The following is a 25233-nucleotide window of genomic DNA, read 5'->3' as shown; positions in this document are numbered from 1 at the left end:
GGTGAGAACATCTGGATGCAGCTGGATTTGAGCTTTGATTCCTTCAGAGAGTTCAGTTTGTTTTTGTCCAACATTCGCTGTGTTCTGATGTTTTACACCACGTGTTCTGCACTGACGCTGAAGTTTGTTGTAGAGTTTATTCAGTTTTGGAGTTCATGTTTTTCTTTATGTTTCTCCTTGTTGATGTTCATGTGTTTCCTTAATATTACACACATTAAAAACGTAATGCTGCTATTTTGTGAACAGTTGGTTGTTGAATGCAATTTTTTAAACAGTATCTTTTGTGGAGTTATTATTACACAATAGTCACTCTGCACCTGACAAAGTATGAAAAACTAAAACTGATGAAAACTAAACTAAAACTAAGCATGAAACCAAATATAAAAACTAATGCTCTGAAAACTAACAAAACCTTTATATATATATATATATATATATATATAAATATATATATATATATATATATATATATATATATAAATAATCAGATTAAATAGTTGGACTTCCAGACCTTGGCCTCATGAAATTTTGTCTGACTGGACCTCTTTAAATTTTATTTGAATACCCCTGCTCTAAACAGTGTTTTACAGCAAAACAGGACATAACACTTTATGGTCATAACGCCAGGAAACAGTCAATGACTTACTCTGACTGCGGTGGTCAGCCTGTGCTGTAACATACCACCTCAGCCTATCACTGTATTTCTCCCCTCTGAAACCAGTAAGAGCACACATAAGCTCAGTTTAAGAAAACACAATGCACGTTAGATTTAGTGCAACGAGCCCTTTTGAACCGGAAGTGATGTCACTGTCACTTTAAACTAAACTTATCAAGATTGCCATTTTACTACCACTTAAGTATCAAATATTATCAGTCCTTTGCTCTCATAAATGCCAGGAAAATGTTGAAAATAGAAAACAAAGCACTCAAAAACAAATGTGATATATAAACTTTCTCCATGGCATTAACAGCACCACAGCTACATCTAGTGGTGAACCATGAACAAAAATGAACCACACCTGCCATTACAGCCTGAACAATTTGAAAAATAATTTAATACTGTATAGTCAAATGTTTAAAAGTAAACTCCAGTAAATTAATTAATTAATTAGTGGCTGAAGCAAATAATAGATAATTAAATAATACATTAGACAGAGAGTGACAGATAGATAATACCAGACCAACTTCACGGCCTTTGGGCGACATGATGATCTTATTTGACCTTCTCGTCTCGGAGAAGAATATGTTTATCTTATCCTTAAAGATTTTGTCAAAACATGTACATCTGTGTCTAAGGAGGAAAGGGAGTGCGTAGGTCATCGTACCCTGTTGCTAAGGAGAATAAAACTGCCAAGTCATGATTAGGAACATGTGAGAGGGGAAGTGTGTGTGTCTTTTTTGGAACTTTTATTGCTGATTGGAGAAGCTTGTGCAATGATGCCGGAACCAACCAGTGGACAAACCAATCTGAGAAGGCCAAGTCTAAACCATGGCTCTCTCCAACTGTTTTTGAATTGATAGTGTTTGCAGTATTAAATTGTTATGTTTAGCTTAGAGTAGTGCTCTTCTGGGGACAGAGCACAGGCAGCTGGCTGGGAAGGCCTGTGTCTCTCTCAACAAAATTTGCCCACATGTACATGTGTTAAATCTTCTGATTCTTTTATCATTTTAATTAAAGTGTTTCAGGTGTCTTCCTTCGCAAACAAATCGCACAACCTGTCAGGAGGGAAACATAACAAAAGGAATGTTGTAGAAGACAGTCAGAGATTAATAATAACTAATGATTAAATGCAGAGTGGTGTAGAAACAGAGTGAAAAGAGGTAAATGAAAAAGAAACACTCAATGCATCATAGGAACCCCCTGCAGCCTAACCTTTTGCAATATAACTAAGGGATGGTTCAGGGTCACCTGATTCAGCCCTAATTATAAGTTTTAAGCCTAAACTTAAAAATAGAACAGGTGCCTGTCTCCCGAACCCAAATTGGGAGCTGGTTCCACAGAAGAGGGGCCTGAAAGCTGAAGGCTCTGCCTCCCATTCTACTCTTAAGTATCCTAGGAACCACAAGTAAGCCAGCAGTCTGAGAGTGAAGTGCTCTATTGGGGTGATATTGTACTATGAGGTCTTTGAGATAAGATGGGGCCTGATTATTCAAGACCTCATATGTGAGGAGAAGAATTATAAATTCATTTCTGGATTTAACAGGGAGCCAGTGAAGAGAAGCCAATATGGGAGAAATCTGCTCTCTCTTTCTAGTCCCTGTCAGTACTCTAGCTGCAGCATTTTAGATCAGCTGAAGGCTTTTCAGGGAGCTTTTAGGACAGCCAGATAATAATGAATTACAATAGTCCACCCTAGAAGTAATAAATGCATGAATTAGTTTTTCAGCATCAGTCTGAGAAAGGATGTTTCTAATGTTAGAAATATTGCACAAATGCAAAAAAGAGATCCTACATATTTGTTCGGTGTATACATTGAAGGACAAATCCCGGTCAAAAATTACTCGAAGATTTCTCACAGTGTTACTGGAGGCCAAAGTAATGCCATCCAGATTAAGTATGTGGTTCGACACCATGTTTCTTAGGTTTGGGGGGCAGAGTACAAGAATTTCAGTTTTAAGCATTAAATTAGAGGTCATCCAGCCCTTTATGTCTTTAAGACATTCCTGCAGTTTAGCTAATTGATGTATGTAATCTGGCTTCATGGATAGATACAGACATGTATCATCTACAAAACAATGAAAATTTATGCAATGTTTTCTAATAATACTGCCTAAGGGAATCATGTATAGTGTAAATAAAATTGGTCCTTGCACAGAACCCTGCGGAATAATTAACCTTAGTGTGTGAAGAAGACTCCCCATTTACATAAACAAATTGGAGTCTATTAGATAAATATGATTCAAACCACTGTAGTCTAGTACCTTTAATGCCTATGGCAGTTGTTTCTCCGCCATTAGTACATTAAGCTAGTGGTGGGCAGATTGATCCTAATATCGATAATATGGATGCCAACGTTGGTATTGGTATTGATCAGTATCAGTGTAATGAGATCGATACATTGGCTTCAGTTTCTCTCCTGTATGCAGTGCTGCGGTTTCGTCAAAGATGCGAGCTGACTGTCTAAGTGTCGCTCCTGTCACAGCACAGAGCAGGCACACTTTGCTCCTCCCCTCCCCACAGTGGTTTGTTATACTGTCATGTGACACATAACATATTTTATTTGGGAAAAAAAAAGATTTTGCTATGAAACATTTAAATCAAATTTAAATTTAACTTTGTAGTTTAGTGAATGAAGGGACATTAATTTTTTTTTATAACACTTTCTGAACGATCTACCTGGAAAAAAAGTTAGCATTTGTTCTTGAGTGATGATTTTGTACACTTCATTTATGAAAAAAAATCCAGACATCAATGTATGGGGAAAATTGTTTTGTTAACGTTCTATTGTTTCAGAACAATAACTTTTATTTTGATAAAGTATTTTCTACTTACATATAAACTTTGCCCAGTTCTATCCTGGGTTTTAACTAATTAATGATCCAAAGGAAAAAAAATCTCAAACCAGTTAAACTTCATGGAAATTCTTCATAATTATTAAAAAGTACTGGTATCGGTATCGGTGATAATGGCCCTGTGTTTACTTGGCATATGATCGATACCAAATGTTGAAGTATCGCACACAACTACATTGAGTAGCATACACGAGGAGTGATTGACAGTGCTAAGACCCTCCTCCTGGCTCTGATTGGTTGTTTTTGACTGGGAGCGGTTCAGGGAGGGGGTGGAGGAGCTCCATTTTTTTTGCAGATTATCAGTCTCATACTGTCGTGATATGACGGTTTTAACAAATATGCAAAAACCAGATTTTTTATAAAAGTTACATACTGCAGCTTTAATCTGTATAAGATTAAAGGCTTTAGTTCTTACTGTCAATGATTGTTTGCCATTTTTTTAGTTTTACACATTTAGCTATGTGGTTTTGAAAAAGCACCCATTTTTACAAAGATTGTTGGTTTAAAAACAACACAACTTTATGCATTGTTTATGAAAGGCAGAGAAAAGTTAAGACTATTGTGATGAACTATGAATAATTGTTTTACATTCTGTGATAAATGATGGAAGTCACCCAGGAGTATTAAATAAAGATGGTTATATTTATTTGAGCTGTGAGTGTTTAATATCAGGATAATTTTATGGGAATGTGGATTTTTCAGATCAATTTGAGAAGTGATTTTGATCATGTTTCACATTTTATTGGGTCATGTAGCATCAGGCACTGGTCTTGGTCTCGACTGGTCTCGGACCCTAAAAGTCTTGGTCTTGTCTCGGTCTCGGTACACTCTGGTCTTGGTCTTGTCTCGGTCTCGGGTTAGGTGGTCTTGACTACAACACTACTTCTGAGTCACATTTATTTTATGAAGCCATCGCTAATGGCTTAAACCCATAGATGCACCCAGGAATCCATACAAGTCCAAACTTGACTTTTTTTAACTCAAGCTGCATTCCCTGTCATGGCCGGGGAGGAAACAGGCGAGGAAGGGCAACCGCGCAGGACACCAGAGGTAAACATCACTTAAAAGGGTATTTATTTACATAGGGAAAAACAAATACAAAAACCTTGGAAGGGGGACGAAGGGAGACGACGGGCAGACACAGGGAGCACAGGAACACACGGGCACACAACGTCAACGACGCAACAAAGAACACATGGAAACTGAGGGCTTAAATACACAATGGGTAATCAGGGGAAGAGGAAACAGCAGGGAACAACAGGTGAGGCAAATGAAACTAATTACACAGGGGAAGCAAATCTAAACACAAAGCACAAGGAAATCACATTGGCAAAATAAAACAGGAAGTGATAAACCAAGGAAAACGCAGACAAGTCACAACACTGGGAACATGACAAACATACAGGGAGGACAAACTCAGGAAATAAACTATTAACACAAAACGCTGGGCCAACGGCCCAGGACATGACATTCCCAAAGGAAGCAGCTCAGAGAGACACAGCAACCAGAAACCACATCACATTAATGACATAAAGCAACTATGGGAAAAAAAAAAGTCCTTCAAGGTGAACAATAAAGCAACTAACATTGAGAGCACAGGCGAACACTGAGTGGCACATGGCCTGCTAATAAATGCCTAGAAAGTCTGCTAGCAACTGACTTTCAGCTTTAAAGTAATGCTTGATTAGTGAATCCCTTTCTGTGTGGACGCAGCTTGAGCTGTTAATAATACCTTTGCACTTCTCTCTCAGTATGCAGGCTTACTAGAGTTTCTGAAAGCAGAATGGGAGACAGAGCCTTCAGCTATCAGGAACGAGTTCTTCCTCCTCGCAGTCACCATTTGTTTGCTCACGGCCAATTGCCTTATTCTTTCTTCACTATTGCAGCTCTTCAACTTTCAGTATGAAGTGTGTTGAGGTTGCAGTTGACCTCAATGATTGAAAAGATGCATGTCTGAGCTTCAGAAAGCAGATGTGAAACTCACCAGCAATGTGGAACTTCTGATAATGAGCTTATTTCCACACAGAAAACCATTCTCCAGACAAAAAATTGTCAGAAAACCAGAGCCCTGTGTAACATTAGGAGCTTTGTAGTATGAGAGGTAACATATTACTGCTGCCTTTAGTCTAGTAAGTGTAGGTATAGTTGCAGGTCATACGTATTTACAGGCTTATGTTGATGGGAAATCTTTTAAGGAGGATGGGCAGTTTGAAAAATAAGTTAATTTTGTATAGCCAATACAGCAGATATTCCTGTTAGTTTACCTGATGTATTTGGATAACTCCAGCTGATGTGCAGAACCTTTCATTTGCTATTGTCTTCTGTACCCCTACATTTGGTTTTTTGGAACAATTCCTTTATATGGAGCAGTTTCGCACTTCACCCTCCGCCCTTTTCCTGTTGCATTCGGTGAGAGAAGGCTTAGAGTGATCCATCGCTTACCGGAAATTTTGTTTTATTACAACTTTGACAGCTTTAAATGGAGAACCCTCGAAAATACATCGATGGACCAGCCCATCATTATTCAACACAATGCAAAGAAAGAAAGAAAAAGCCACTGGTTACTTTAGCACACACAATTCACTACTCAAGCAGCTTCCTGTGCATTTTGTTTGAAAATACAGCTATGACTGTCCAATTAAATGTGATTGCATAACTCAGATGCATTTAGCACTAAAGCCCTCCTCAGCTCCCGTCCACCCACTTCCATGCATTGGCTCATTCATGCACAACTGCACACACTAACAATGCCTGGAGATCAGAGATTAGGAGATCGGAGATTAGGAGATTAGGAGATTAGGAGATTAGGAGATCGGAGATTAGATCCCATTCCTACTAGACTGTTAAAAGAAGTCTTTCCAATTATTGATGCTTCTATCTTAAAAATTATCAATTTGTCTTTATTAGTTGGCTATGTACCACAGGCCTTCAAGGTGGCTGTAATTAAACCTCTACTTAAAAAGCCATTACTTGACCCAGCTGTCTTAGCTAATTATAGGCCAATCTCCAACCTTCCTTTTCTCTCAAAGATTCTTGAAAGAGTAGTTGTAAAACAGCTAACTGATCATCTGCAGAGGAACGGTTTATCTGAAGAGTTTCAGTCAGGTTTCAGAATTCATCACAGTACAGAAACAGCATTAGTAAAGGTTACAAATGATCTTCTTACAGCCTCTGACAGTGGACTCATCTCTGTTCTTGTCCTGTTGGACCTCAGTGCAGCTTTTGATACTGTTGACCATAACATTTTATTACAGAGATTAGAGCATACTATAGGTATTAAAGGTACTGCACTGCAGTGGTTTGAATCATATTTATCTAATAGACTCCAATTTGTTCATGTAAATGGGGAGTCTTCTTCACACACTAAGGTTAATTATGGAGTTCCACAGGGTTCTGTGCTAGGACCAATTTTATTTACATTATACATGCTTCCCTTAGGCAGTATTATTAGAAAGCATTGCATCAATTTTCATTGTTGTGCAGATGATACTCAGCTTTACATATCAATGAAGCCAGATGACACACATCAATTAGTTAAACTGCAGGAATGTCTTAAAGACATTGTACTCTGCCCCCCAAACCTAAGAAACATGGTGTCGAACCACATACTTAATCTGGATGGCATTACCTTGGCCTCCAGTAACACTGTGAGAAATCTTCGAGTAATTTTTGACCAGGATTTGTCCTTCAATGTATACACCGAACAAATATGTAGGATCTCTTTTTTGCATTTGTGCAATATTTCTAACATTAGAAACATCCTTTCTTAGTGATGCTGAAAAGCTAATTCATGCATTTATTACTTCTAGGGTGGACTATTGTAATTCATTATTATCTGGCTGTCCTAAAAGCTCCCTGAAAAGCCTTCAGCTCATCTAAAATGCTGCAGCTAGAGTACTGACAGGGACTAGAAAGAGAGAGCAGATTTCTCCCATATTGGCTTCTCTTCATTGGCTCCCCTTTAAATCTAGAATAGAATTTAAAATCCTTCTCCTCACCTACAACGTCTTGAATAATCAGGCCCCATCTTATCTCAAAGACCTTATAGTCCCATATCACCCCAATAGAGCACTTCACTCTCAGACTGCTGGCTTACTTGTGGTTCCTAGGATACTTGAGAGTAGAATAGGAGGCAGAGCCTTCAGCTTTCAGGGCCCTCTTCTGTGGAACCAGCTTCCAGCTTGGATTCGGGAGACAGACACCCTCTCTATTTTTAAGATTAGGCTTAAAACGTTCCTTTATGATCAAGCTTATACAGTGCCTTGCGAAAGTATTCTGCCCCCTTGAACTTTTTAACCTTTTGCCACATTTCAGGCTTCAAACATAAAGATATAAAATTTTAATTTTTTGTGAAGAATCAACAACAAGTGGGACACAATCGTGAAGTGGAATGAAATTTATTGGATGCGTCAAACTTTTTTAACAAATAAAAAACTGAAAAGTGGGGCGTGCAATATTATTTGGCCCCTTTACTTTCAGTGCAGCAAACTCACTCCAGAAGTTCAGTGAGGATCTCTGAATGATCCAATGTTGTCCCAATTGACTGAAGATGATAAATAGAATCCACCTGTGTGTAATCAAGTCTCCGTATAAATGCACCTGCTCTGTGATAGTCTCAGGGTTCTGTTCAAAGCACAAAAGCCAAAACACAGTGGCGGTCTAGAATTACCAAACTTTCATTACTATTTCTTAGGGAGTAGATTGCAGTACATTTCAAAGTGGATCAAATCCAATTCATTAGACAACCCATGGCTGGATCTAGAACAGGCGTTTTTTTGGAAAAATAAAAATCTTGGATCTACCTTTCATTAGTCCCAGTATTAAACATCATAACTGCTATAAAAACCTCAGTATAAATACCTCTCTGACAGCCTGGTGGGAATTTAAAAAAATAAGTCTTCACTTATCCCCTGTAAACTAACACCTATCTGGAACAATCCAGATATTTGTCAGAAAAAGAAAATGCTCAATTTTCCGTTATGGCATGATAAGGGTGTAAATAATTTACAACATATTATCCAAGATGGAAACCTTATTACATTCCAAGAACTTATATCAAAATATAGAATTGGCAACGGTAGATTTCTGGAATATCAACAACTTAAGTCCATCTTACAGGGAAGAGTTAACCTTAATCAATTGAATCTAGAAATGCCTACATGGGTAACAGAATTTCTTAACCTCTGTACCCCAAAATTGTCAAAATTATATAAATTATTACTAAAAACTGATGATTCAGTTTCCCTCCCAATTGCAAAATGGAAGCGTGATCTTTCTGTTAACCTGGATCAAAACTTATGGACAGAAATATGTTTAAATATCTTCAAAATGACTAAAAGACCCCAAGTACAACTTATACAATATAAAATTCTACATAGAACACACTATACTGGACAAAGGACGTTCCAAATGGGCCTTACGCACTCAAACATATGCACCCACTGTACAAGCAATTCAGAGGAGAATTATCTACATGCTCTGTAGTCTTTTGTACCTGTTCAGAGATTTTGGCAGAGGACATGTGAAGACCTATCCACATGGTTTAGCTGTTGTGTCCCAACTTCCCCCAGGCTATGCATCTTAGGTGATGTTAGTGAATTAGTCATGAAGTCAAATATATCACACATTGTTCTTACCGCCTTGTGCATCGCTAAGAAAACTATCCTCATGAATTGGAAGTCAAAAAATAAACTATGTATTACTCAATACAGAAATTTATTAAAAGATCATTTTAGTTTAGCGAGAATGTCTGCTTCTTCTAAAGATCAATTGGAGGAATTTGACTCTCTTTGGTTCCCACTGATCAGCTCCATTACTTAGTGGGGGTGGTTGGCTGTGGGTTCTGCTCCTGATGTGCTTTGTAGGCAGTCGGGTGAGGACTATGGGGGCCTGTGTACCTGGTAGCCTCCTGAGACTGGAGTCCTGGGGCGACGTTCTGATGATGTCTGTGTGCCTGTTCTAGTTGATGGTGGTGGGGGCTTGGACAGTGCTGCCTTACGGTCCTGGGGTGTGGGCCGGGGTGCTTGGGGTGGTGGGTACCGGCCCTCGGACGGTTGGCTGGTCTTCCCTGTGTGGCTCAGGGGCTGGGGTCTGGGGCCCGGGAGCCGGGCCCGGGCCCTGGGGCCATGCCGGCTCCCGGTGGGTCTCCCCTGGCTTGGGGGGGGGGGGTCTCTGCTGTCCCGGGCGCGCCACCAGGTGGGGTGGGTTGACCTGGCCTGCGTCTGGATATCCGGTCTGCGCTTTTGGGGCCCTGGGGTGCCTGCATTGCGGGGGGGTGGGGGCTGCAGTGGGGTGGTTTTTTTCCTATTCAGGTGCTGTTTTTCATTTTTTGTTTTTATTTTTTAAAATGCGTTTTGTTACAGATGCAGCAGTTGGTGACCGATTGTGCTAAAAAAAAAACAAAAAACCCAAAAAAACCAAAAACAACCATTATAAGAAACACACGACACATACAAATTAAGCAGCTATGCAGCTACAGCTGGACTAAAGAGAAGGAAATCCTTAAAAATCACATGACTCAATGAAAACTGAAAGTATGTATATAGTCACACACAATCCACATTAGTGGAGACAACAGCAGAGAGACACCTACTTTACAGCACAGTCAGGTATGCTAATATTGTGTTACCAATTCTATACTGTAGAAAACCCATGATTAAATGCAATTTGGCAGATAATTCAAAGTGTTATCTATCTATATAGAGAGACAAAATGTTTTGAACTCCACCTGACTGACTCATCTCTACCACCTGGTTTGGGTGCAGCAAGCTTTGAATTTCAAGAAAAATTTACAGAATATATTGTCTTAAGTTTGTTTTATTTACAGGTAGTTGGTACAAAAACATGTGGAAGCTAAAAAAATTGTGGGCGGGTAAGTAGGTTTTGTTTTAATATAACATTTCTGATGGTTTGCTTGTAGCTCTGTTTCAATGTGTTCATTAATTTCTTTTTAAAAAATTGCCCCTAATGTGTTTTCATGCTTGTGAAGCCCTTTGAAGCTTTACATACAGTAAAACTTACCTGACTTGACTTACCAAACAGCAATTTGGAGTGTGTACACAAACAAATCAGTACCTATCCTGCTAACAGTTGTCAGTTGATGATATCAGTAATAAAATAATAGTTGCTGGGCAGAAGCACAAATACAGCTTTACATGTATAAACACATAAAATAGGAAAATGGCTTTGACAAAATCAGGACACTGCGACTGTCAAATTCAAATTTTTCACACTTCCCCAAAGTTTTATGGTACTGCTGTAGAACAGGCCACAGCAACCTCCCTGAACAGGATCCAATTACCATCACAGTGGCAGAGTTTCACATATGAAGAGCTTAAAAGCATCAGGCCCTGATATGATTCACACCTACTGACTAAATAAGCTAACTATTGGTAAAATTGGTATTGGTAAATCCAAAATATCGATAGTATCAATACAACATTTTGGTATTGGAACCATACTAGTGGGATAGGATCAAATACTTTAGTTTGTTTGTCTCCTATAAGTTCAGTTCGTTGCTCCTGTTGTCATGCCCGGGGAGGAAACGGGCGAGGAAGGGCAAACACGCAGGACACCAGAGGTAAACATCACTAAAAAAAGGGATTTATTTAAGCAGGTAAAACAAATACAAAAATCTTGGAAGGGAGACGACGGGCAGACACAGGGAACACACGGGCACACAACATCAACGACGCGACAACAGGCATAGAAAACGCAGGACTTAAATATACAGAAGGGCTGATGAGGGAAGAGGAAACAGGTGGGAACACAGGTGACACTGATAACTAAGACGAGACCAGAGGGAAGCAAAACTGAATACAACAGACAGGGGCTGGACGAATATCAAAATAAAACAGGAAGTATGACAAGGGAACAGAGACGCAAACCTGACACAGAATACAGAGAGACACGAGGGACTAGAAATAACTGAGGGCAACTCTAACAGATAACAAAACAACCTGAGAAAACGGAAACCATACCAAGAAAACATAAAACACTGGGCCACCGGCCCAGGACATGACAGAACCCCCCCCTCAAAGGCCGGCTCCCGACGGCCAAAACAAGAAAACAAAACCAGACCAGGGCGGGAGGCAGGGGACCAGGAAGGAGGGCCCGAAACAAAAAACAAAAACCAGGCAGGGAGCAACAAGGAAGAAGGCCCAGGGACAAAACCAAAACACTGGGGAAGCACAGGGGCAAGACCTAGAACACGAGGGCAAAAAGACAACAAGCAAAAAGAACAGAATAAACAAAAGCAATGGCACAAGGCTGGAGAGCTCCAAAGTCCAATACAAGGGTCAAAGTCCACGAACAGAGCAGGAGTCAAACAAAACAAAAACAGCAAACTGCAGGGGAAAAACAGTCCACAGTTCAGGAGAGTTCAGGGGAAGGTCAAAAACAGAGACCACAGTCCAAGAGGCCGCAGAGGCCAAGGGCAACAAAGTCCCAACGAGGGAGGCCGACCGCGCTCCCAGCGGCGGCGGCGACGAGGAGAAAACACTGGAGGCCGACCGCGCTCCCAGCGGCGGCGGCGACGAGGAGAAAACACTGGAGGCCGACCGCGCTCCCAGCGGCGGCGGCGACATGGAGAAAACACTGGAGGCCGACCGCGCTCCCAGCGGCGGCGGCGACGTGGAGAAAACACTGGAGGCCGACCGCGCTCCCAGCGGCGGCGGCGACGTGGAGGAGACACTGGAGGTCGACCGCGCTCCCAGCGGCGGCGGCGACGACGTGGAGGAGACCCTGGAGGCCGACCGCGCTCCCAGCGGCGGCGGCGACAACGTGGAGGAGACACTGGAGGCCGACCGTGCTCCCAGCGGCGGCGGCGACGACGTGGAGGAGACACTGGAGGCCGACCGCGCTCCCAGCGGCGGCGGCGACGAGGATGAGGAGGAATCACTGGAGGCCGACCGTGCTCCCAGCGGCGGCGGCGACGACGAGGAGCAGACACTGGAGGCCGACCCCGGGGCATGCGGTGGCGGCGACGGGGAGCAGGCACTGGAGGCCGACCGCGGGGCATGCGGCGGTGGAGACGGGCGACCCCGGGCTCAGGTGGGGAACCCTCGGGTGGCGCGGAGACCCCCACCGGCTCGGACTGAGCGGGACCCCCTGGCTCGGAGCGCTCGGACTGAGCGGAGACCCCCAACGGCTCGGACTGAGCGGAGACCCCCAACGGCTCGGACTGAGCGGGACCCTCTGGCTCGGAGCGCTCGGACTGAGCGGGACCCTCTGGCTCGGAGCACTCGGACTGAGCGGAGACCCCCGGCGGCACGAACACTGGATGTGCAGGCTGGGGCTGCTTTGCCGGGCACAGTTCGGGTGAGTCTGACGGTGAGGAGGATGGTGACCGGGGAGCTGACTGGGAACCTGACTGGGAAGGAACTGACACTGGAGGAACTGACACTGGAGGAACTGACACTGGAGGAACTGACGGAGTGCTAGGGTGAACAGACATTAGGGAAACCGACTGTAGGCTAGAGGGGCCTGAGTGCGTGAAAAATGGCCTAGTGGAAGCAGGCCGGGAGACGACTGGCCGCGTGGAAGCAGGCCGGGAGACGACTGGCCGCGTGGAAGCAGGCCGGGAGACAGAAAGAGCAGACTGCGAGCTAGAGAGAGCAGGAGCTGAGGGAACTGGGACCAAAACCGAAGGAACTAAGACAGGGACTGAGGGAACTGACTGAGAGGGCACTGAAACAGCTGACACTGGGGACCGAGGGAGAGCGGCTGGAGCTGACACTGGGGACCGAGGGAGAGCGGCTGGAGCTGACACTGGGGACCGAGGGAGAGCGACTGGAGCTGACACTGGGGACCGAGGGAGAGCGACTGGAGCTGACACTGGGGACCGAGGGAGAGCGACTGGAGCTGACTGAAGGCGAGGGAGAGCTAACACTGGAGCTGACTGAAGGCGAGGGAGAGCTAACACTGGAGCTGACTGAAGGCGAGGGAGAGCTAACACTGGAGCTGACTCTGCGGGAGCAGACTGCGTGGAAACTGAGTGTGTGGAAACAGACCGAGAGCTAGGGAGATCTGGCTGCGTGGAAACAGACCGAGAGCTAGGGAGATCAGGCTGCGTGGAAACTGACTGAGAGCTAGGGAGATCTGGCTGTGTGGAAACAGACCGAGAGCTAGGGAGATCTGGCTGTGTGGAAACAGACCGAGAGCTAGGGAGATCTGGCTGCGTGGAAACTGACCGAGAGCTAGGGAGATCTGGCTGCGTGGAAACTGACCGAGAGCTAGGGAGATCTGGCTGCGTGGAAACTGACCGAGAGCTAGGGAGACCGAGCTGCGTAGACTGGGACTGAGCTACAGCTGACTGAGAAGGCTGGGAATGAGCTGAGGCTGGGGCTACGGCTGACTGAGGGCGAGGGAGAGCCACCGAGGCTGACTGAGACCCTGCTGCTGCAGCTAACGCTGAAAACTGATGCGAAGGCTTGGACCTGGTTGCCCCCACCCGCGGAGCAGGAACGGGTGCAGAGGTCAGCCCGTCCGTGGCTGCCCCCACCCGCGGAACAGGTGCGAGTGCAGAGGTCAGCCCGTCCGTGGCTGCCCCCACCCGCGGAACAGGTGCGAGTGCAGAGGTCAGCCCGTCCGTGGCTGCCCCCACCCGCGGAACAGGTACGGGTGCAGGGGGAGCTGGAGCTAAGGGAGCTGGAGCAGGGTGAGCAGAGGGAGCTGGAGCTAACTGAGGGGTCTGGGGCTGTGACTGAGGGGGAGCTGGATCTACAGCTGACTGGGAACACTGCAACTGAGGGGGAGCTGGAGCTACAGCTGACTGGAACACTGCGACTGAGGGGGAGCTGGAGCTACAGCTGACTGGGAACACTGCGACTGAGGGGGAGCTGGAGCTACAGCTGACTGGGAACACTGCAACTGAGGGGGAGCTGGAGCCACAGCTGACTGGGAACAATGCGACTGAGGGGGAGCTGGAGCCACAGCTGACTGGGAACACTGCGACTGAGGGGGAGCTGGAGCCACAGCTGACTGGGAACACTGCGACTGAGGGGGAGCTGGAGCCACAGCTGACTGGGAACACTGCGACTGAGGGGGAGCTGGAGCTACAGCTGACTGGGAAGACTGCGACTGAGAGCTAGGGAGAGCTACAGCTGACTGGGAACACTGCGACTGAGGGGGAGCTGGAGCTACAGCTGACTGGGAACACTGCGACTGAGACTGAGCTGGAGCTACAGCTGACTGGGGCGGTGTACGATGACGCCGGGTGCGCTGCTTCCTTCGTGTTCTGTTAGAGTGGGAAGCACGATTCCCTGCATCCAGAATGTCCACTAGCAGAGGAGAATCAATGATTTCTACATCTTGCGGCAGCCAAGAGAGGTCTGGCTGCGCGACGGTGGAGTGGGAAAATGTCTCATCACTTGCCGCAATAATATCGAGCCCGGTGGTACTCACGGAGGTGGTGGCCTGTGCGTGAAGCGGTGACAATGTCCGCGGCGTTATACCGCTCGGGTCCTGGGGAGAGGTGAGTGGAATGGAAGATGGCGGGGCTTGAGAGCAAGGCAGTGCCGGTGGCGATGAGGTGCCACGGAGAGGAGGAGACGAGGATAAGCCGTCTGGCTGCAGGAGAGGTGCATTAGCGATGGCTTGAAGAAAAAAATTTGAGTCCCTGCCCTGGACTGGGCGGCCAATATTGTGCAGTTCATATTGTAGGTTCTTTCGGAGCATGATTAATGAATGGGCAAGTGAAGCGGTGTCAGGATGGGTGAGGAGCCAGGTGGAGGACGAAATAAGTCCACAACAGAAAGCTAACTGTATTAACCGGTGGTGACTGGTGGGGGCCTGAACAATTTTCTCGGAGAAATCCTTGAGCTCCAGGATCTTCTCTTCTTGCTCAGAGAGGGTCCTTATATCTGCGGGGTCCATAGTTTGGTCGCGTCGTTCTGTCATGCCAAGGGAGGAAACGGGCGAGGAAGGGCAAACACGCAGGACACCAGAGGTAAACATCACTAAAAAAAGGGATTTATTTAAGCAGGGAAAAACAAATACAAAAATCTTGGAAGGGAGACGACGGGCAGACACAGGGAACACACGGGCACACAACATCAACGACGCGACAACAGGCATAGAAAACGCAGGACTTAAATATACAGAAGGGCTGATGAGGGAAGAGGAAACAGGTGGGAACACAGGTGACACTGATAACTAAGACGAGACCAGAGGGAAGCAAAACTGAATACAACAGACAGGGGCTGGACGAATATCAAAATAAAACAGGAAGTATGACAAGGGAACAGAGACGCAAACCTGACACAGAATACAGAGAGACACGAGGGACTAGAAATAACTGAGGGCAACTCTAACAGATAACAAAACAACCTGAGAAAACGGAAACCATACCAAGAAAACATAAAACACTGGGCCACCGGCCCCAGGACATGACACCTGTTAATCGGAAAGCAGACATGTCTGTGCAAATACCGCACTGTTGCCAACTCCTCAGTAAGGAAAGTAGCTATTGGCTGTCCTAAAAGTCACTATATGATGTTCAGTGATGTCAGTACTTTTTCTTGGTAACGAGTAATCTAACGCATTACTATTTGCAGTCCAGTAATCAGATTAAAGTTATCCAAGTCACTGTGCATTACTTTTTTGTCATTTTCCTCAGTTAAACGATATATTTTTGCTTTATTGCATCTCGGGGATCGACGTCTGACCTATGCAATAATTGCGTCCCATTTTCAGCATGAGGACAATAACAACACAGCAACACAAACATAAACAATGGAGGGAAGAGAGATGTGCGTTTTCTAGCTGAAATACAGGCACTATTGTGAGTCTGTGTCAGCTAAAGATGACAATATCAATGTTAGTTGTGCACTTTGTGCTGGCGACAAGTGCTATCTAGCTTCAAAAACACTACCTCACATTTGAAGAAACATCTAGAGTCACGGCGCAGTCACTCTTACAGAGCGAGTCCCACCAGGTGCTGAAGCAAAGCTGCGGCTAATGCAGGAGGCCCCCCAGCACCCAAACAACAAAAGCTGGACTTCGGTACAAACCAGTAAGAGGGGGAGAGCTGAAGAAGCTGGTCGCACAGTATGTAGTAGAGAAAATGCTGCCCTTAAACACGACTGACTCGCCCTCGTTTCACGGTTGTCATTTTTATGTTGAGACGGGGGGTGATGCCGGTGTTGTAACCAAAATTGATTTTTGGTAATTGCCAGAAAATGATTGCATGCATTTAAATGGCTGTAAATGGCTTAGTTTTTTTTTTTATCAAGGTAAAAACTGTCACTGACTCAAATCCTGCAGTGCCAGGTGTGTCCCCCTGCTTAAGCCAGTACATGCCCAGGCCCATCTGAAGTTTGCCAGAGAGCATATGGATGATCCAGAAGAGGACTGGGAGAATATCATGTGGTCAGATGAAACCAAAATAGAACTTTTTGGTAAAAACTCAACTCGTTGTGTTTGGAGGAAGAAGAATGCTGAGTTGCATCCCAAGAACACCATACCTACTGTGAAGCATGGGGGTGGAAACATCATGCTTTGGGGCTGTTTTTCTGCATGTTTTCATGGCAACCAATTAAGGGAAAAATGAACAGGGCCATGTAACGTGAGATTTTAAGTCAGAACCTCCTTCCATCAGTGAGAGCATTGAAGATGGGACATGGCTGGGTCTTCCAGCATGACAGTGATCCCAAACACACTGCTCGGGCAACGAAGGAGTGGCTCTGTAAGAAGCATTTCAAGGTCCTTGAGTGGCCTAGCCAGTCTTCAGGCCTCAATCCCACATAAAATTTGTGGAGGGAGTTGAAAGTCCGTGTTTCCATATATGGCTATGAAAACAGCTTCATCCTATATCTGAACATATGGTCAATTCCTTATATGGAAGGCCAGAGAGCTAGAAGAGGCCCTCTCTGCATTCCCTTTGAGCTGAGGCCAAACCTTTATGTTAAAGCTCAGGTTACTCCTTTTACACAAATCAATAAAGGCCTAAAGGAAAGAGACCATATATGCATATATAGAGTTTAACAGAGCAGTACAGACACCACACTGGCTATTGCAAGCTCCCTACAGCTCTTTATCACATCCATCGCAAGGAGAATAGCGCAAGATTTATCTGACTCAGACTCAGTTAAAACTTGGTCCTGCATTGGTAATGTAGGAGCAGAATCTTGAACCACCAAACCACCGGTGGGTGCGCAGTGACACGACGCTGTGTTGCGCCTTCAAAATAAAAGCACTCCTTTTTTTGAGTGGGACAAATGCGCCAGTCTCCAATATTGGTGGGGTGACATGTCAGTAGTAATAGTGAGGTGTTAGTCACCAGGAGGTCTGAAAAGGCCTTGTGACAAAGTCACTAAGTCGGTGTTGCCAAAACTAATTGCAGCTTCTACCACATGACAGAGATTTTTTTTATAACTCAAAATGAATTGATATCATCCATGAGAACTAGAATGGAATGCCAATATTGTCATTATACTGAATGTACAATGAGATTGGAGGGCCACTCCTATCAGTGCCATGCCATTGAAAGTGAAACTTTCTAAAATATACACAAAACAAAACAATGTATAAAAATGTATACAGAAAATAAAATGTATAAAAAATATACGTAAAATAAAACAGAATCTAGAAGAATATATACATTGTAGAAAAAAATAAGTATATACATATAATAATGAAGATGGTGGGTATTGCACTTGGTGAATCAATATTGCACTAGTGAATGAATACTGGATATTACACAATATAGGGGTGATAGATATGTATGATAGATACAGATATAGATAGTTTGAATGATATAATATTGCACACAGATGTGGGTATTGCAGAGTTAGTGAGTGTGTGAGTTCAGGGTGGGATAATGTTTGAGATATACTTGACAGATTATAGGTCAACAAGTCATTTACAACAATATAAATATCAGCAATAAATTGTTTGGCAAATACCAGAAATCACTTTTTAGCACAGACCAGCTGTTCAGATGACAAATTATTCCATTGGCACTGTGTGGCAGCGTGTAGATTTTGCATACATGTAGTGCAGTACAATGTTTTAATAGATAGGAAAGAATATATTTGTTAGAAAGGCCCAGACCTTTTTAGGGTTTTCTGTGTTATGACGTGTTGTGTAAGAATGCAACACCTACTAGACTGGCATATATATATATATATATATATATATATATATATATATATATATATATATATATATATATATATATATATATATTAGGGGTGGGACTCGATTAAAAAAATTAATCGAATTAATTACAAGCTTTGTAATTAATTAATCGAAATTAATCGCATTTTAATCGCATTTCAATATTTGACATGATAAATATTAATTTAAGTTTAGTTGATGAATGAATCAATATACATAAGCTTAAAATTCAAAATTTTGTTTATTTTCCCACCAGTCTACTACACAGACCAATGAAGGGTGGAAGTGCTCCTGTGATAAGCAAACACCTGAAATTAAAGTTAAGCATCATAACTGGATAGTTTTATTCAACATTAATGTCTCACTTAATATAGTTGGAAATTAATCATTCTCTCACCTGTATTCCTTGATGTTGAAATGTGTTATGCTTGTTTTAACAGCTTATTTTGAATTAAAGACTTAAAATTAAACCACAAAAAGGAGAAAAAGTTCGTTCTCCATTTAACCAGCTGCTTTTACACAGCTGTGCTTCGCACTCACGGTTGCTAGGTGACATGAGCTACGCAAAGGTGACGGCAGGTGACGCTGATATGAAGGCTAGCCGCTCACTTCCGGCCTTTGCGGTCTTCGTGGGCTGCGAAAGACGTGGGCCGGGTCCTAATTTGGACATTGTGCATTGATATAATCTGTATGCCAGGAACTCGTGCACTGAGAAACGTTCCACGGTGCAAAGTGCGATTAAAATGCGTTAAAATTTTTAACGCGTTAATTTCCCCGTAATTAATTAATCGAAATTAACGCGTTAAAGTCCCACCCCTAATATATATATATATATATATATATATATATATATATATATATATATATATATATTAGGGGTGGGACTCGATTAAAAAATTAATCGAATTAATTACAAGCTTTGTAATTAATTAATCGAAATTAATCGCATTTTAATCGCATTTCAATATTTGACATGAGAAATATTAATTTAAGTTGATGAATAAATCAATATACATAAGCTTAAACTTCAAAATTTTGTTTATTTTCCCACCAGTCTACTACACAGACCAATGAAGGGTGGAAGTGCTCCTGTGATAAGCAAACACCTGAAATTAAAGTTAAGCATCATAACTGGATAGTTTTATTCAACATTAATGTCTCACTTGTTATAGTTGGAAATTAATCATTCTCTCAGCTGTATTCCTTGATGTTGAAATGTGTTACGCTTGTTTTAACAGCTTATTTTGAATTAAAGACTTAAAATTAAACCACAAAAAGGAGAAAAAGTTCGTTCTCCGTTTAACCAGCTGTTTTTACACAGCTGTCCTTCGCACTCACGGTTGCTAGGCGACATGAGCTACGCAGAGGTGACGGCAGCTGATATGAAGGCTAGCCGCTCACTTCCGGCCTTTGTGGTGTTCGTGGGCTGCGAAAGACGTGGGCCGGGTCCTTCGCAGGATGCGGCCCCTAATTTGGACATTGTGCATCGATATAATCTGTATGCCGGGAACTCGTGCACTGAGAAACGTTCCACGGTGCAAAGTGCGATTAAAATGCGTTAAAATTTTTAACGCGTTAATTTCCCCGTAATTAATTAATCGAAATTAACGCGTTAAAGTCCCACCCCTAATATATATATATATATATATATATATATATATATATATATATATATATATATATATATATATATATATATATATATATATATTTTATATATCTTAACTACATTTCCTCAAAAGTTCTACTTGTTTTCTCATTTCCTTCTTTGTTTTATAATCATTTGAAGTATAGGTGTTTGGGGCCAAAAGCTCTTTCTATTATCGCTCTTTTTCCAGCATAATTCAAAGATTGTGACCAATACACAATTTCCAGACCTTGCATTCGGGTGGCTGTAGCTCAGGAAATAGAGCAGGTTACCTACCAATTGGAAGGTTGGTGGTTCGATTCCTGGCTGTTCTGGGCCGCATGCCAAAGTATCCTTGCACAAGATACTGAACCCCAAGTTGCTCTCTGATGCAAACGTTGGAGTGTGAATGTGTGTAAATTTTAGACAATAAAAGTACTTAGCTTAGATAGTGTTTGTGTGAATGGGTAAATGTAAACGTGTTGTATAAGTGCTTTGAGTGCTCAGAGTAGAAAAGCACTATATGTGTCCATTTGCTAAAGAAATTCATTTAATTTCATCTAAGGTTGAATCATAAAGGTTGAAAAAGGTGTTTTGACAAAAAAAATAATTTTAATTCAAATCTGAGTCGTGACCTGGGGACCCATTGGTTGAGTTCATATGGAATGACCCATACTGGCTCGGACGTTGCCCGGATTAACAAGGTCCAGGTCTGGTATTGAGCAACCAGGGCATTCTGACAATAAGTGGGCTACTGGAACAAGAAGGTCACGGCATAAGTGGACGCGAGAAGAGAACCAGGAACTATTGGAATGCTACTACACGTAATCCCAATGAGAGGGGTTACATGAAGAGGATGTGGGACCTATGGATTCTTCGAAACCCAACATCCAAACTGGCAGCGAAACAACTTGTGACTCAGTGTTCCAACATACAAAGGAAGCAACTGCTATCGCAGCTAGAGATTGACGAGGTACAACATAAATGCTACGGCAAGGGGGAGCCAGGACGACAGGTCAGGGGGGAGATTTCATCATCCCCACACTCCGAGATTGGGTACCAAGCCCTAATAATAACAGCAAGTACACTGAATACCAGAGCAGCTGACCTGAAAAACAAGATCATGGCTAAGAAGGAAAACTGGACCCTCTGATGCCAACTACCAATACTACGTGAAGTACTCTCTGAAGATCTACAAGAATTTGCGAATGCAGCACTATGGACAATCCCTACCACTACTATCACTGAAACAATCAGCTGATGTATAACATGGCAGCAGTGATCATTTACATGCTTGGCTATAAGATGAACATCAATAAGGAGCAGTACCCTATAAGATCAAGGCAGCACAGAGGGAAGTTAGCCAGCTCTCAGAGTTGCAGGGAGGTGGCGACAGCTGCTTGTGTTGAAAATGTCCGTCAGCACTGCAGAGAGTTGGTCTGCACAGTCCCTTAGCACCCTTAACAGCAGGATGCAAGATGCTACCAGGCAGGGCATACATTGATTGCTATAACCAAGTGGCTGGCATAGTATATGGCAGGGGTGTCAAACTCAATCATAGGACGGGCCAAAACTGAAGACGCAGACTGAGTTGTGGGCCGAACAGGGTTAAAAAAAATTTTTATTTAATCAGCAATATGAAATTGTATGGCCAGAATACAGCAACTTTTTCCTCACACATTAAAAGAAACATAAAATTATATTTTTCTTCAAAAATAACATCAGACAAAATAAAAATATTTCAAGCTGATGAAAATTTGAATATTTTTTAGGAAAAACTGTGATGTGAATTTTTATATATATATATATACACACTTGTATAACACACACACACACACACACACGATGTCTTAAAGCAAAGAATAATGTAACTGATACTGAATATGGAAAAATATTAACATGTTGCTATGTTTTATTTTCATTATAGATACTCCCTCTCCACCTCATCCTTCACCTCCTCGTAAGAAATTTAAAATATGATACAAAACTGTCTAATCCCAAAGATAAAACTAACACATAATGATGTGTAATTAATTTCAAATGTTCCCTTCCAGTGAGACTTATACAATGAACATGTTCACTTTACAGTTTTAAAAGTGCCAAAGAGGAACATACAATGGGAGTGAGTATTAAGAGTGTGGCTCCTTAACGAGGTGTACTAGAATTAGCAAGGCTAACCCAATGAACTCATTAACCCTATGTTTCAATTCAGTTTCTATTTACCTGGTTTGATCATTCTGTTAACGCACGCTTCATGTTCAGAATTGCTTTAAAATCATCTGCGAGTGCCACACTTTTACTGATTCTTTTACTGACAATATGCTCTAAGTATGTATAAACCTGAGTTGAGCTTGCTTGGTAGTACACTCGTGAAGTATTTTGTTTGTTGTGTTATTTTGTTTGTTCTCAACACTGTTGTGTAATGTAATTGCACACTAAAACCTATTGTAATCTGCTTAATAAACAGTCAGAGAGAGAGAGACCTGCAGCTTGTGAGAGATTATCAGCCTCACAAAGATGTCCAGCATCTCAGAATTATGCTTCATGGACCACCAGGTGCTGGAAAGTCCAGCTTCATCAACTCTGTTGACAGTGTTTTAAGAGGAAAAATCACAACTCGTGCTCTGGCAGCGAACATTGAGGAGAGCTTCACCATTGCAGTATGTATTAACTGAAGATGCAGCCATTCTGATCAGTCACTGTTTGCATCAAAATGCACATCTCCACAAATTTCCTATAAAATGTTCTAGGACCACAGGAGTGCACTGCAGTAACTGGCTGATAGACATTGAATGTGTATAACTTATTCAAACTCTGTAGGGTCTTTAGTTTATGGCACTAATATAACAACACTACATTTTTTATTTACAGTACAGAACATATAAAATTCAGAAAGGAGATCCGGAAACGTTTTACCCTTTTGTCTTCACTGACACCATGGGCGTTGAGAAGAACACCAGCAGTGGAATTCAAGTGGACGACATCAAACTTGCCATGAATGGACATGTAAAAGATGGTTACAGGGTATGACAGCTGCATTCTTTCTCCTCATCAGATGCTTGTACACAGGGCTGTGATACAGAAACTACATCATTCAAAAAGGTTTCACTGAGTTTGCTTTATTTTTTTTTTCTAGTTCAATCCCACATCTCCCTTACCTGAAACTGATCCTAACTACAACAGTTCCCCCACTATAAATGACAAAACCCACGTTCTGGTTTATGTTGTTTCCGCCAACACACTGAGCATAATTGATGATGAAACTGTGAGGAAGATGAAGGATGTCAGATTAGCAGCTCGTGACAAAGGTGAGAGCAGATTTTGTTCAAAGAGCACTTTTTATGTTACAATTTTTAACACGAGAAAAACACAAGATAAAATGATTGCATTGATTTCTATATTGGCAGGGATCCCACAGATAGCTGTGATCACTAAAATTGATGAAGCCTGTCCTGAAGTCAAAGAAGACATAAAGAATGCCTACAAGAGCAAGTACTTGATCGACCAGGTATGTTCCAAGAAGTAACTTGTAGCTTGTTGTTGTGCAGAAACCTTAGTTAGAATCATTACAAATAATTAAATAACTAATTTATAATTGTCTGTCACTAATGCAATGTTTAAACTTAGATGGAAAAAATGAACATGATCCTGGGTCTTCCAATGAACTGCGTCTTTCTCATGAAGAACTACCACACAGAAATTGAGCCGGATGACGACATGGATTCACTGATACTGAGTGTACTGAAAAAGATCGTTGACCGTGGAGAGGACTACCTGAATGACTTAGACGCAGAACCAACTGAGGAGGATAGAAAATGAAGCTACAGTTACTCTTCAGGTGTTTCTGCTTTGCCATAGTTACAATCACAGTCACAACAACATGTTAGTTTCATCATAACCTTAATCATACTGACTTTGTCTGCTTCTTATTTCCCATTGCAAACTAAATTAAATTAAACTGAAAGTTTTTCATCTGATGTTTGAGTAACAATATTTCTAAAAGAAAATCATTACATGTACTTCCTGTTCTTTGTTTTATGTTCAAAGTGTCATCTGCAGGCAGAATTACTAATATATGCATGTAAACTGCTCTCTGCTCTGTAACTCAAAAAATTCATTGCAACCTGTGGTGTAAGACTGTCCTCTCCGAATCAGTGCATTAACACAATGAACCCAAATTTTCTTGAGAAAAAATCAGAAGCTAAAAAGACACACGTGCACAGATGGAGGGTCGGTGGAGATGTGCTGATTTAGAGGGTGTTGGGTCTTTTTTTTTTTTTACTCTTTTTACATTATGAACAAAAGTATAATACTTCAGGGTAAAAATCCAAGAATTAATTAATTAATTGAATGATTAAATAAATGAATGAATTAGATGATTAAATTAATAATAATTGAATTAAATGAATAATTAGCAGTTGACTCAAAATTCTAAATAGTAGTTGATTAAATGATAAATTAATACTTGAATCAAATAATGTTTAATCAGTAGTCAAATTAAAATGATCAATAGTGATTGAATTAAAATAACTAAATAGTGGCTGAAGCAAACAATGGACAATTAAATAAAGCATTAGTTAAAGAGCATACAGTTGGGAGGCCAGTGGTCGCCAGACTAACTTCACGGCCTTTGGGCGACATGTTTATCTTATTTATGGCTTTCCGGCTGTTGGGGAAGAATATGTTTATCTTATCCTTAAAGGTTTTGCCAAAACATGTACATCTGTGTCTAAGGAGGGAAGGGTGTGTGTAGGTCACCGCTCCCTGTTGCTAAGGAGAATAAAACTGCAAAGTCATGATTAGGAATATGTGAGGACAGGAAGGGATGTGTTTCTTTTATAGAAGCATTTATTGCTGATTGGAGAAGCTTGTGTCATGATGCCGGAACCAACCACTGGACAAACCAATCTGAGAAGGCCAAGTCTAAACCACGGCTCTCTCGATCTGTTTTTTTGAACTGATAGTGCTTGCAGATA

The 25233-nt window shown here is 42.3% G+C and overlaps 1 protein-coding gene across 1 annotated transcript; it reads left to right on the top strand.

The window, feature by feature from the left end:
- The first annotated feature begins 10100 nt into the window (after positions 1-10100).
- On the top strand, positions 10101-24161 carry LOC115793097 (interferon-induced protein 44-like). The gene is made up of 9 exons (XM_030747864.1): positions 10101-10121; positions 10340-10384; positions 22185-22217; positions 22346-22379; positions 22725-22917; positions 23129-23281; positions 23394-23565; positions 23665-23765; positions 23885-24161. Exons 2-9 carry the CDS (start codon positions 10357-10359, stop codon positions 24074-24076), a joined length of 906 nt encoding a protein of 301 aa, XP_030603724.1. The 5' UTR covers positions 10101-10121; positions 10340-10356; the 3' UTR covers positions 24077-24161.
- The last annotated feature ends 1072 nt before the right edge of the window (positions 24162-25233 follow it).

This window comes from Archocentrus centrarchus, chromosome 2 (assembly GCF_007364275.1).
Source record: "Archocentrus centrarchus isolate MPI-CPG fArcCen1 chromosome 2, fArcCen1, whole genome shotgun sequence".
Lineage (NCBI taxonomy): Eukaryota > Metazoa > Chordata > Actinopteri > Cichliformes > Cichlidae > Archocentrus > Archocentrus centrarchus.
The sequence above is the reverse complement of the archived record's forward strand: the minus strand, read 5'-3'. Positions and strand labels throughout refer to the sequence as shown.

Bases quoted from the DNA above. Each gene is read 5' to 3' on its own strand.
- LOC115793097 (XM_030747864.1), top strand. From the start codon at position 10,357: ATGTGGAAGCTAAAAAAATTGTGGGCGG. The intron at 10,385-22,184 runs GTAAGTAGGTTT...TTTTCATTATAG, and splicing joins GCTAAAAAAATTGTGGGCGG to ATACTCCCTCTCCACCTCAT. The intron at 22,218-22,345 runs GTAAGAAATTTA...TTCACTTTACAG, and splicing joins ACCTCATCCTTCACCTCCTC to TTTTAAAAGTGCCAAAGAGG.